Genomic DNA, 14,300 nt, shown 5'->3' with positions numbered 1-14,300 from the left:
TTTAAAATCATTTTCTCTTAAATTAATGAGGGGAGGGGTCAATTATTACAAAGTGCATTCCATGTTATAAAGTATCCAAAGTGTCCATCCCTCCACAGGAGACAGTTCATAAATAAATCCATTTGCATTTCATTAACTTAAGGTTTTCAGATTATTCTTACACAATTATCCTTGTTTTTGCCCAGTTGAATTGACTTGAGTGACTCGAGTCTGGAGCTGAGGTCCTTACTCCATGGCTGTCAAGAGTCAAGTGAGAAGCTGAATGCCTTTAGGCCTTAAATACACTTGATGCACCAAGTTGTCAAGGCAACAAAAAACAACATGGTTTGAGAGCATGACCTCAGTAGTTGGCCAAATATACTAAAATAAAATGGTAGCTAAGCTATGAAAAATGTAAACAAAATGTAAACAAATATGGTGGCTAAAGCTATGAAATATTCTAATAAATTTTTATGAAATTTTCTTTTTATAATTTTTATAATTTGGTTTTATAATCAATAACTTTACACTCCCCACAAAGAAAATTGAGTTGAAATTTTATTAATCATTTGGCATTTGACTTTAAGTCAATGTCCTTTGCGAGAGCACCAAGCTCGGCAATCAAGTCATTTTCATCAATACCACATATTTTCACAAGACCACGAACTGATCGATACGTTTCACGACAAACTGCCTCGTTGGCATTACGATATTGAACTTTTGCCCTTCGTGGCAATGAATCATTTCCGTACTCAAGTGCGCTGATGATCCCGTATGTGTATCGATTTTGAATCACTGAATCGACTTTGGTGAATATGACGATGTCACCTTCGGATAACGAATCATCGTGGAACCACTTCTGTTGCTTCATGAGTTTGGGAACATGTACGAGAAGCCATGTTTCGAACCAGGCGTTGAAGCACTTTTCGTTTTCTTTGATGATCTTGGTGGGAGAATCACATGTGATCAAGCCGTCGATGCTTCTATCGTTGTTTCTGCCAAGGAGAAGTCGGTTTGGCGTGATCAAATCGAGGACCTCAAAATCGCCAATAACATCACCGATGGCTAACGGTAGATTGTTGATCTGATTGGCGATTGATGCAACAAGAGTTTCCCATTGTAGGATTGCTAACCGTTGATTATTGAGACTCTTTGAGATAGATGAATTGATCTCCTTTATCTTTCTCTCTACTTTGCCATGCATGTTATGTCCTTGGACTGGACACACATTGAAATTGACTTTGGTGTTTCGTTGGATCCTTTGTTGTAGGTCTGAGATGTTGATGTTCATTTCCTTACAGCCTTTCACCAATTGGCTGCCTTCGTCACAGAGGAGTTGATTTGGAAATCCATGGTTTGCAGAGAATCTTGTGATGGCTTGGATGAATGATGTGGTGGTGTAGTCATCCATGGTGTAAATCTTTGTTGCTGTTGTGGAACAACAACAGAACACGATCAGCCAGATTTTCACAGTGGTTCTCTTGTGTTGCGGTGCATAACATTGGTATGGTCCGGAAAGATCCAATCGAGTGTGATAAAATGCAGGAGCAATTGTCATGTTGCATCTTGAAATGGGTCCCATTGACATCTCAATCGTCCTTTTTTCAAGAAAACGACAGCGTTGACAAGCTTTCTTGATCTGTTTCATAAGTGCACGTCCTTCAATGATGTGGCACTTCTTAAGCGTGTAGCGAAGTGTTGTTTCTATCCCTGAATGTTGCACAGTTGGATGATGCCAGTGAGTTTCAAGGGCGATGCTGTATGCAACAGGTGAATATCTGTCCATCACAGGTACGCAGAATGTATCTGATGATAGGTCTTTCATAACGCCAGTGAATCTGCCAACAATTAACACTTCCTGATCTGGCAGAATCCGACCAGTGTATGTCAATATGCCTTGGACATCCTTGGTGATACGTTCGTATTTTGATTTAGGAAGGAACTTCAGTAGCTCTGATGATGATTTCTTGAAGAAGTATTGTTCGGCTTCTTCAATTTCTGTGTTTGTGAGCATGGGAACCAAAGATACATCCACTTTGATATTTTGGAGTTGTTGATTTGAAGACTTTGATGATGATTTGTCTTTGGAGCGATTGAAGAGTGTCTTTGAGTATCTTCGAACATAGGCAAAGATTCTGATAACAGTTGAGAATCGATGACGGTTTGGATCGACGAGGTATTGGCTGAATTTGTATCTTTGTTGCACAAGATTCATAGTGTGATGGGTTGACACATATTTGATGGGTACCATACGTTCTTTCTCCACTTCGTTTGTGTCAGATGCTGAAAGACGTAGATCTTGTGCTGATTTTATTGGAAAGTCTGAAATTGGTAAGTGCATCCATTGATGTCCATTGAACCATGGTGAATCTGGTTGTACATCTTCAAGTGTTGCTCCACGTCGAGTGCCAATGTCTGCCATCATGTCAGCAGTGTTGATGTAGAACCATTGATTTCTATTGGAGAATCTGTTGATGTCTATGACACGATTACGAGCCCAAAGCTTTAGGGGTTTCTCATCGTTTGTAATCCAGTGAAGCGCAATCTGACTGTCAGTGAATTTGATGTTGGATTTGTGATATTGACCAAATGAGCGTTTGACAACTTCACCGGTATGTGTGTTGATGAGGGATGCCATGAGTTCAGCTCGAGGGAGTGACAATCCATTTGGTACAGTACGAGATCGAGCGAAGACAAGTTGAGATGAGAATTGACCATTTCGTCGAGTGTATCTAGCATAAATGCAAACACATACCAATGATTGGCTGGCATCTCCAAAGTCGAGCGTTTGGATGTTAGTACTGATGGCGTCTTCTGGGATGACTGCACGACGGAATTGAATTTCTCCAAGTTGAGTCATGGTTTCGAAGTGTTTGATCCAGATGGGTCAAAGTTCAGTTGGAATTGTGTCGTCCCAATCTAGTTGTCTTGTTGAAAGATCGTGTAAGTCGAGCTTCATAGCAGCAACTATTGGTGTCATCATCCCTGTAATGTCAAAGATTTCTGCAACTTTGGAAGCGCAGTGCCTTCGAGTGAGATTTGTTGGAATGATGTTTGATGCATTGGTTGGTTTCTTGCCTCTTTGCTTCTTTGCGAAATTCAAATCTGAGATGCAGAGTGAGAGTCGATCGGCTTTGGGATACCACTTCATACCACCAACTGAAATGCTAACACCATCGTCTGTGAGGTCTGGTGATGGATCAATGCCAGAGAATGTCACACCTTTGAGGTTGAATCCTCCATGATTGATGACAACTTCTAACTGATCAGCTCTGTTGAAAGCTGCGTCGATGTCTTTCTCGCCTGTGATGCAATCGTCAACGTATACATCTTCATTGATGATTTGCTTCACTTCTGGATATTCATCTCCAAATAGGTTTGCGATTGCACGGAGACCACATTCTGCTTGGTTTCCACTTGATCGTATCCCGTAAATGAGTGTCTTGATTACCTTTTCCTTTGGAATCTTTGATGGGTCGAGGTTATTCTGCCAGATATAACGCTGGTAACACCAGTCTTTGCATTTGAGTCTGATCGTGTTATGCATTTTTCGTATATCCGTGTGTATGCTAACTTGATGTATGGACCATCTGATAAGAACTTCTTGGAGCTTGTTGAGGTTGTTCTGTCCTTTTGCCAACAAATCATTCAGACTATAACCTGAGCTGGTTGGGTGTGATGCGTCATATACGACTCGACATGGTGTACTTAGTGATGTGGTTTTCCATACAGCACGCCATGGGATGAAGTTGTGCGTTGGTGAGTCAGCTAACATGGTTTGTTGGTCAGCAGTGAGATTTTCAACGAAGTCGACGTAACCCATCTCTTGCAATTTGGCTTCTGATTTGATGATGTCGTCTTTGTCTTTTGGATTAGCTCCCAACTTCTTGAGCTGTTGGTAGTAAATTTTCAGAGCAATATTCTTGTTTGGTGCTAATTTTGATACTTTGTCGACAAATGGAAGACGAGCTGTGATAATGTTTTGGTTGGTGTCAATGTCAATGGATGAGTTAATGACGTCTTGCTCAACCTCCTCTTTGATGCTAACTTCCCTTTGATGAATGGAGTTTTTGCAATCTTTGCAGTTTCTGCACATTACACATCGATAGGTGATTTCTGTCCCAGTTGATTCAGTTGATTCGAAGCGTTTGAGATTCTGGGATGGAAATGAGAGTTTGGAAACATCTGGATTGACTTGGAGTCCATTCTGGTAGAGCTTGAATTGCTGACTGCAGAAGCTGTTGAAGGTTGATTGATTGAAGAACTGTCGATGGATTGCAGTGAAGATGGGATGTGGACCACCAATTACACCTTTGCCACCATCTGGATTGCGGAACACTGATTTGTAGATTGATAATCCTGATGGCATTTGAAATACAAGTTTGGGGCTGTATCTCAAATATTTGACCCCAATCATGAAATGTACGTCACCACCCACTGTTGCTGATGTCTTCGGGAGTGTTGATGGGTTGCCAGGGTAGCTCTCTCTGATGGCTTGGTTGACCTCATGGAGCGGATATTCAGGAAAAGTTGCAGTGAGCTGTTGCAGGCATGTACCATCAGATAGCATAGCATCTTGTCCGTTTGCCATTGGAATCTTGACGATGTATGATCCAAGAGATGTGCAGGTTGTTGTGTTACCTACACCACCAATCTGAGTGGCAATGGATGATTCTTTGATAGCTGATGTTCCAAGGTCCTTGATTGCAGAGTGTTTGATCAGGAAATCGCTGCACCCATTGTCAAAGAAGATTGTAAAGTGTTTGTTGTTGATGATGACAGTTTGTAATAAGTAGATACCTTCATCGTCAGATGAGTTGTTGGTCTTTGGAGTTGAAGTATGGAACGACAGACTGATATTCTTGGCGAAGGTTGGAAGCTTTGGATTCTTCATGTAACGCTCCTTGTAATTGGTGAGTAGATCTTTGTTGGCGTTGGAGTCTTTATGCTCTTCGCAAACTAATACGTGCTTGCGAATGGTTGACTGCTGATGGGATGGATGAGGGCAAACAAAGCTTCGTTGACATTTGCCTTCCTTGTGATTTCCAGTGTTGGTGTTTGCGCCTGGATATAAGCATTGGACGCAGTATCCTATGGTATTGAGGATGGCAAGTCGATTAGCTGGGCTGAATTCGGCAAACCTGTAGCATGAATGATATTGGATGATCTTGGTATTTGACGGACCATTGGTTGCTAGATGACCGCTTTGACCATCGGGTTCTTCACAAATGTGACATTTTGGTGTGCCAGACGGACCAGTATGATGTCCACCTTTTTGTCGTGGGTCCTTCTTGGGTGGATTTTTGGTTGAAGGCTTTTGAGGTTTTGAAGCTTCTAGGATGTTGATCCACTGTTGTTGGAGTTTCTGTTCAGCTTCGAGGAATGCGACAAGTCTTGCCCATTGTTGTTTTGGGTTGTCCTCGTCAGCAATGGCTCGCAACCATCTTGACAGTCGTGATTCATCCAACAAGTTGTAAATTCTCACCAACCCATCGCTGAAGTACAAATTGTGTTCAATTTTGTGTTGCTCGGCTAGTGTGATTGACTCTTTCATCGTTACGACGAGCTTGCTGAGTGATAAGGAGATAGCTTCAAGATCCTTGAGGTTGGAGAGGCTGTCCATGCTTGATAATTGGTTCAGCTTTTTGGTCAACATCATCTTCACGTCCCCATATGAGAATTTGAGTCGATCCCAAATGGTGTCGATATCTTTAATGCTTTTGACGAGGCTGAGTGCAGGATCTTTGAGGTAGTTGTTGATGAGCAGATCAGGTAGCAGATGTTTCGGAGTTCCTCGCTCATGAAGTTTCAAGAAGTTGCTTTTAAATGTGTAAAAGTCTGTTGAATCTTGGTGCCCAGAAAACTTCTCTAGACGAATGTTGAGTTTCGATTGATTGAAGAGTTTGTTCTTATACACGTCTTGATTGACGATAGCATCGTTAATGGAAGATTGATAAGCAGATTTAGACTTCAACAAATTCTCGTACCTCTGACCAATGTCTGTGATGTCCTGGAGTAGTTCAGCTTTGTGGATAGGTTGTTGGAGGATTGATTCATACTTCTTGGCAATCTTGTTGACTTGATCGATCTGCATTGGAAGGTCTGATTTCAATTGTATGAGTTCAGCATCGCTGAGATCGTGGATTGGTTTATCAAAATCTTTTTGAAGTTCTCTGATTTTGAAGATTAGGTCCTCGATAGCAAAGCACATGGAGCGTTGCATGTAGACTGCGCTTTGATCACCAAGTTTAGCTAGCTGAGCTTTGGATTTGCATTCGGCCATTCTCTGGATATGAAGTTTTATTGAGTCAAGCGCTTGAGTGAGTTTAGGAAGTAACTGATGTTCAAGATTTTCAGCAAGGATCAGTTGTTGCTTTTTCTTCAATGATAGACGAAGGGTAGCAAGAGTTGTAGTTACAGAATCGAAGTTACTCACATAATCTGGGTGGACTGGACTTTCGTCAATGACATCCTGAATTTCGGAAATGATGACGTTGGTGTCCATTATGAGTTCTGACGGTTTCGACATCTCGTCTAATGTCAGGTTATGGAATTGAGTTGTGATTGTGTCTTCAACTTCAGATGATGTCGGTTGATCAGGCTGCAGTGGTTGAGGGTTGGCTTCAGATAGCGGAGCTGTCTTTCTACCAACGTCGTTGTATACAGAATAATCAATCCGGGGGAATCTCCGAGGTCTTGACATTCAATTGAAATGATTGATGATTGAGGTGTCTCGGTCGTGTGACTTCCTGTTTGACTGTGGGGTTTACCACATATGGTCACGTTCAAACGATTGAAATTGTTGAATTGATATTTCAATACCGTCAAACTAAATAAATACAATGAATGAATGCTAATAAATATCTAGTTTGTACATGAGTAATTGATAATTGAAAATGAAAAAATTATATATTTTCAAATTTTAAATATTTGTGAGAGACTAAGTCGAAAATGAGCAAAAACGACAAAGTCCAAATGAGTGAAAAAATGAGTGAAAATGGCTAGGTCCAGAAGTCAGAATGCCTGAGGTCAAGTAGACCATGAATACAATATGAAAATCTGAATAAAAGAGCTATGAGTATATAAATATATAATGTCTATGTCTAACTTAACCTTAACCTAAATGTGAAAGGAAAAGCAAAAACAAGATGGCTGACTTACCAGTTAGGCCATGAATGAAAACTGTGAAGGTGTGGCCATACAGGTAAGTGTGAGAGACAAAACAAACTGAGACTATGACTTGTCTTCAGTTGTTGAATGAATGATTTTATGTTTATTTGAATTGACTTGAGTGACTCGAGTCTGGAGCTGAGGTCCTTACTCCATGGCTGTCAAGAGTCAAGTGAGAAGCTGAATGCCTTTAGGCATTAAATACACTTGATGCACCAAGTTGTCAAGGCAACAAAAAACAACATGGTTTGAGAGCATGACCTCAGTAGTTGGCCAAATATACTAAAATAAAATGTCAGCTAAGCTATGAAAAATGTAAACAAAATGTAAACAAATATGGTGGCTAAAGCTATGAAATATTCTAATAAATTTTTATGAAATTTTCTTTTTATAATTTTTATAATTTGGTTTTATAATCAATAACTTTACAGTGTCAAGTTTTGAAAAATACCTTGTAGTACACATACATGCCGCCTTCTAGTATACTGACCCCCCCTGATTTAACAGCTAGAAAGTATGTACATTTAACATTTTCTGAAAAATTCAACCTTTCCTCTGTCAAGTTAAGAAAGTCCCATTCTAAGATCTCTTATCTATTTTGTGTGGCTTACATTTCTAAAAAAGATACAAATTTTGAGTTGAAGCCACATTTTTAGCTCAATTAACGAAAAAATTTTATTCATAATGTCCCACAACATTGTAAAATTTCAAGACTTATCGATTAAGACTTCATCAGCTATGACAAAAAGTTGTTTTGGGGCATTTTTCAAAATGTCACACTATTTTTGATTGGGATCCAAATTAATTGCTCTTTCTAATCTTTAAAATGATTTTCTCTTAAATTAATGAGGGGAGGGGTCAATTATTACAAAGTGCATTGCATGTTATAAAGTATCCAAAGTGTCCATCCCTCCACAGGAGACAGTTCATAAATAAATCCATTTGCATTTCATTAACTTAAGGTTTTCAGATTATTCTTACACAATTATCCTTGTTTTTGCCCAGTTGAACTGTAAAAAAACTGTTTCTAGAAGTTTTGACTCTTGAGCTACATTGATTGAAAAATATTCATTACTTCCAGAGATATCTTACAATGTTTTATCATTATATCATTGTTAAATTTTCTTGACATTCATATCTTGATAAGAGTAATGGATACTCTGTAACAAGTTAACAATTGATGGTGTGAAGTGTAACATTTCACCCCATTCCATGTTTTACACTGAGGTAAATTAATGCATTTCCAAATTTAAGTATAAACAGCCTTTTTCATTTTAGCATCATAAAATGCTTCTTTTGGATGTATAATTCATCACACTACGAGGGGTGATAATGAGTGTGAAAAATTATTGAAAATTTGGACATGCATTAATACGCATTAATTTACCTTTAAAAAATATGTCCTTACAGAGAACTTCTTCTGAAACGCCCTTTTTTTGGCAAATCCCGTAATATGGTACTAAAAAGGGCTAATCTAATCACACTGTATAAGTACAGACCTCCCATTAATGGGTCAATGTTAAATGCTGGAATTTTAAATGATTCAACATGCCATCCTGACTAGCAGCAAAACTCAAAAGGTCTATTTAGACAGGCAGCAAATGACATCAAAAAAAGTGAAATAAGTGAAAATTGAGGGACAAATATTGAGTACTTATTTTGAAATCCTTATAGTTTAGAGAGTCAGAAAAATTTACTCGGCGTGTTTAAAAATCTTTACCGGACGTGCCCGAGAATAATTTATATTAAAATTGATTTATGATGACGTCACAAGCAAAAGTGAAAAGTTTTATATATCATAAAATAACTTTTCGGATGCCAAGTAAAATTTTTAAAAATTGAAATTGAAATTGAAGTTTCTTTCCTGTGAACTTTACCTAAGAAAATTTACAAAACCTACCTGGTGAAACAACCTTTATAGGTTCACAAAGCCACCAGGTAGTAATAATAAACTAGCGTTAAAAATATTATGTACATTTAAAATTAGCTATTTTTAGCTACAAATGGCATGGGATATTGGCGCGAAAATGGTGGATATATACAAGTGAATGTTACTAAATATTAAGAAATGGTTTAAGAAATAACTTGAACTATGAAGTAATTTTTCGTTTTAAAGACGACACAAAGGAACTAAACGGGTTGAGATCTTTAATTTGGGCACCATAGGCATTCCAAAACTGAGGGCTGTAAAACATAATTGGATGGGCAGCATCGGCAAAGTGTATTACTTCTATACCTCCGTTACCTGCTAATCTGGTTTCATGGTTATGATCAGGTTCATTGAACAAAGATTTAAGTGTAGATGGAAGATTTTTAAGCTTAATGTAACTATATATTAACTTGCAACATTGTAATTTATATAACTGATTTAAAGTTAAAGGTGCAAAGATTTCATCATCTGGTAGTTTATATTTGTTTATTTTGTTGATTATTTTTATTTGTTACTTCACTTATCTTTGACAACCCTTTGGTTGAAGGAGATCCCCAGGAAGTGATTGAATATTGAATATGAGATTGAATAAAGCTATAGTAGAGAGAAACCGATTGACAGAGTTGGGAACAAGATAACTTACCTTTCTCATAATACCTGACCCTTGTTTGACTTTCGTTAAGATATTATTTACCTGTTCTTTCCATTCAAGTCTATCATCAATCATCACTCCTAGATATTTGACTACATTAAGCTTGGTGAGAGCATCATTTCCCATAATGATATTGAAATCCTCTACTATATCATTTTTTCCTGTAAATAAAAGATAACAAGATTTTTTTACATTCAGAGATAACCTATTATTGTTCAACCAAGATTGTATTTCTTTGATTTCATTGTTTACAAGAGTTTCTAGGTCTTTAAGATTCTCATGTTCTGCTAAAAGACATGTATCGTCAGCAAAAAGTGTAAATGAGAAGATTTTAGAAGCATTTGGGATATCATTAATGTAAATAAGAAACAGAAGAGGACCTAAGACAGAGCCTTGCGGTACTCCATATTTCATATGAACTGGACTAGATAACTTACCATGTACACTGGCACATTGAAGCCTGTGACTTAGATAACTTTCAAACCAATTTAGCATAGGACCTCTAATACCAACTTTGAAAAGCTTTTTTAATAGGATGGAGTGATTTAACAGTGTCAAAGGCCTTTGCTAAGTCTAGAAAAATTGCACAACAAAATTTATTGTCTTTTAGTGCAGAACTGACTTTAGAAGTTAAGTCGAGTACAGCATGAGCGGTAGATCTTGAGTTCTGAAAACCAAATTGGTTTGGGACAAGTATATTGAAATTAGTGAAAAATTTCATTAATCGTTTGTGAACAATCTTTTCAAAGATTTTGTCAAAGATTGGAAGTACAGATATAGGTCTGTAGTTCTTAATTTCATTTTTAGCACCATTTTTGAAGAGTGGAACCACTTTTGAAAGTTTAAGTTTTTCTGGAAAGTTTGACGTAGTTACGGAATGATTGATGATATGACTCAGAACTGGAGAGATCAGGTCACTTACTTGTTTGATTATAGAAATCGGAAAGTTATAAAATGTCCACAGATTTGTTCTCATCTAATAGGTTAATGAGATCCATTACTTCAAACTGATTCGTAGAATTGAAGTAAAAGGTTTTGTCAATAGAATTCAAATGTGCGAGTGGATCTTGAGGTGGTCTCATTTTCTTTATAAGATTCTCTGCAACTTTTGAATAATGAGAATTGAATTTTTCTGAAATTTCTCTGCTGGAAGAGAGTTTTTTGTTGTCATAAAACATTGAGGATGGAATATTATTACCTTTTGATCTACCAGTGATAATATTTATTTCCTTCCATAATTTTTTAATGTTAGTTTTTAATTTTGATATTCTACCTTTCTGATAAATAAATTTTTTTCTACGGATAAGATGATTGATTTTATTTCTAAGGGATTCATACATTTGTGAAATTTCTAAGTCGCCAGTCTGTAAAAATTCTGAATGTAATAATTCCTTTTCATTCATTTTATCCAAAATTTCCTTGTCAATCCAAGGGTTTATTTTGTTCTTGAGTTCTTTCTTGGACATTGTTTTTAGTGGGCAATGCATTTCAAATAATAAATCCATACCATTATGAAAAAAAGAGTACATTTGATCACTGTTGTTCATAGATTTGATCTTTTCCAAGAACTGAACAGAATTTAGGTTGTTTCTGAATTCATCTAATTTGAAATTTTTGAAATCTCTTATTTTTGGTCTGTTGTTATTGATTTTTTTGTTCTTTTTGTAGGGAAAGAGAATAAAATTTGGCAAATGATCAGTAATTAAGGACATCAGATTACCACTGATACATTCAGCAGTCATTGTATTGAGAAAAATGTTGTCGATTAAAGTAGAGTTCATATTTCTATCAAATCTAGTGGGTTGAGTGATGCAAGGCAGAAGAAAGTTGTCTAGCATGGTGTCTAAAAATCTTTCAGACTCTTTATGATCATTTACTCGTAATAGATTTATGTTAAAATCTCCCATGAGTATTATTGTTTTGTTTTCCTTTATCAATTTTGATAAGGTATTTTTGAAACTATCTATAAAGTCGTGGACTCTAGTGCTGGGGTGTCGATATATTAATCCAGCCAAAATATTTTTCTCCTCGTTTTCAATTTCAACAAAAAGCATTTCAGAATGAGTTTTATTACCTGATAAGTCATCTCTTCTTGAGAAGGAAAGATCTTTCTTGATGTACATTATAACACCACCATTCTGTGAAGAGCCTTCAACCCTCTCTGCTTGGTGATAACCTTGAAGATCTTGAAGGTTTGCAGGACTGTCCAGTGTATCCCATGTTTCTGACAGACCTATAATATTAAGACTAGTTGGAAGATTGGTTATTAGTGCAGAGAGTTCATTGAAGTTCTTGTTGTAGGATCTAATATTTGTGTGAAAAGCTGAGAGCAAGTGAGAATGGTCAGAAATTCTTAATAAATTATGGAAATCTTTAATATTATAGTATTTAAAGTTTAAGTCGTCATCATTTTCCTCATTGCCCAACGGATTAGGTATCGAAAGAGAGGGTAATTGTTTATTGAATATTGTCAATCTATCAGTTATGTCAATTTTAAGTTTACGCTTAGAATTTTTAAAACATGTTACTGATTCGGTTATTAAATCATCGACACAAAGATCAGAAAAAGGAAAATTATAGCATTGATTACAACACCATATACTTTTAACTGGGTCATTTTTAATGAAATTACTGCAAGATTTATGAATATGATGTTTGTTTGAGATACAATACACCATACTGTCTTTAAATGAAGATTTACTGCATTTGACACAGAGTTTTAACTTTTTAGTGGTGGTACACAGATGGTTAGTTAGTTGGAAATTTGTCATATGAGTGAGAGGTAAAGCATTTGATATACACTTTTGGCAGTAGTAAGGAATGGGAGAAGCTCCTTGCTTCTTAAATTGAGCTTGAGTCATTTTGATACACTTTGGGTGTAGCCAAGTTCTACAAAGGTTACAAAAGATACAGTTGTCAAGACATAGATCTAGACATGTGTGACAAGTTGAGCTTTCATACTCATCTATTGTAATGTCAATCATTAGAGAGTTCTGTTAGGGTCAAGCTCTTTATCTATATTAGCTAAAATTTTGTTATTAATAGAATTTGTGTTCCTTTTGCCCTTTTTTACAGCTCCAATGTTTCCATTTAGGATCAGTAGATATATGGGAATAAGAAAAACCAACTCAGCATTTGTCCAAAAGTCATCCAGATTTTGGGCCATTCCAGAATTTGTCTGTAACAGGGGGGTGGACGACACAGGATTTCCGAGGGCAAAAGCTTTCGCCAAAATTCGAAATTTCCAAGGCGAAAGAAGAAAATGTATGAATTTCCAAGGCGATTGAATTAAAAAAGGCAAAAAAGAGTGGAATTTCCGATGCATTTTGCAAAAGTAAATGGATTTTTATTGGAATTTCCGACCACCACTGGAAAAGAAAAATTATTTCTGAGGCTAGAAAAAAAAAAAATCACTCGCCGGGGGGGGGTAACAAAAATTTTCTGGAATGGCCCTTTAGATGTCGTCAGCTGCCTGTCTTAGCTATATTCTTTTGAAATCAACTTTTGTATACTACCTGATTTAATTTGAACGCTATATGAAGCTTATCGATTTTAACTCACTTGTCAAAGTCACTCAATTCTACATAAAGAAATTAAAACACTCTTACAGAAATTTTGCTTCTTTTTGAGTAGCAGCTTTGGGAGCTTGTCTTGGCAAGTCAAGGATTGGAATATGATTATCCCACCACAGAGTTCCATTTTGTTCATAAGCAAATTTCGCGCGCGCGCGAGTCCTTTCAAAATGGCGGATTTCGAATCGTGATGTGTTTAATTTACAGACTAGATTTCTTTTTTCAATTAATTCAATCTCATTGCTTTACAATATCCAATCAACATATCTGTTTGTACAGAAATAACTTTTTATTCTTTTTTGCTATTTTTTAAATAAATTAAAATTACAAGAACCTATTTTCTAGTTTATCATAAAAAAGTTTTGGTCTGTAGTTTTAGATTGATTTGCACTGCTCACTTCGATTCTTAGAATCACATAAAAACAAAATTGGATTCCAACAAAAAAAACTGCTTCAGAAAAAAGTAACTGGCCACCGAAGAAGATCTTCACATTGGAAGTTACTTTTTCCATTGATTTTCTCTACACCCTCCTTTGGTATTAGAGATTTGGTTCTCTGATGAAATTATTGGCTTTGGTCAGCCCATCCGGGCGGGTGGGGTGGTGTCAATCACAATCCAGAGTACTGTGAAGTCGGTAACTTGCATCAGTGGGAACCGCGCTCAAACTGACCAATCAAGCAGCAATTTCAAAACAAATGAACTAGCAGCTCTACTTTACATTTTTTTGATTTAACTTTGTATTTAATACCGACCAAAGGTCATTCATTTGATTGAGGGCGACTAAGAAGGCGAGGGGAATTTGATGTTTCTGTTACCGTCGCGTTGCAAACAATTGATTGCAAAATTTCATTATCATTATTCATTATTCCTACCTGGTGCTTCCATCTCCAACGAAGTGAATCCCCGTGAAATCGAGCTGCTTTCACTTTCGGAATCAAAATGATTGCGCAAAATTCAAACTCGTTAGACGAATTTCTAAAACACCCTTGTGCCGCC

At 36.9% G+C, this 14,300-nt stretch overlaps 2 protein-coding genes across 3 annotated transcripts in view; both read right to left on the bottom strand.

Moving 5' to 3' along the window:
* LOC136822830 (uncharacterized) overlaps positions 1 to 13,429 on the bottom strand; it is a 94,146-nt gene extending 80,717 nt beyond the window's left edge. For both annotated transcript variants that reach the window (XM_067079141.1, XM_067079142.1), the window contains exon 1: positions 13,340 to 13,429. The gene's annotated coding sequence lies outside the window, so the exon portion shown is untranslated. The remainder of the gene's footprint in view (positions 1 to 13,339) is intronic.
* LOC136822893 (uncharacterized) lies at positions 545 to 2,839 on the bottom strand. Its single transcript, XM_067079201.1, has one exon. The coding sequence runs from the start codon at positions 2,837 to 2,839 to the stop codon at positions 545 to 547; it is 2,295 nt and encodes a 764-aa protein (XP_066935302.1).
* Positions 13,430 to 14,300: the final 871 nt, after the last annotated feature.

This window comes from Clytia hemisphaerica, unplaced genomic scaffold (genome assembly GCF_902728285.1).
Source record: "Clytia hemisphaerica strain Z4C2 unplaced genomic scaffold, Clytia hemisphaerica genome assembly, whole genome shotgun sequence".
NCBI lineage: Eukaryota > Metazoa > Cnidaria > Hydrozoa > Leptothecata > Clytiidae > Clytia > Clytia hemisphaerica.
Note: the sequence above shows the minus strand (reverse complement) of the source record. Positions and strands in the feature narration are given on the sequence as shown.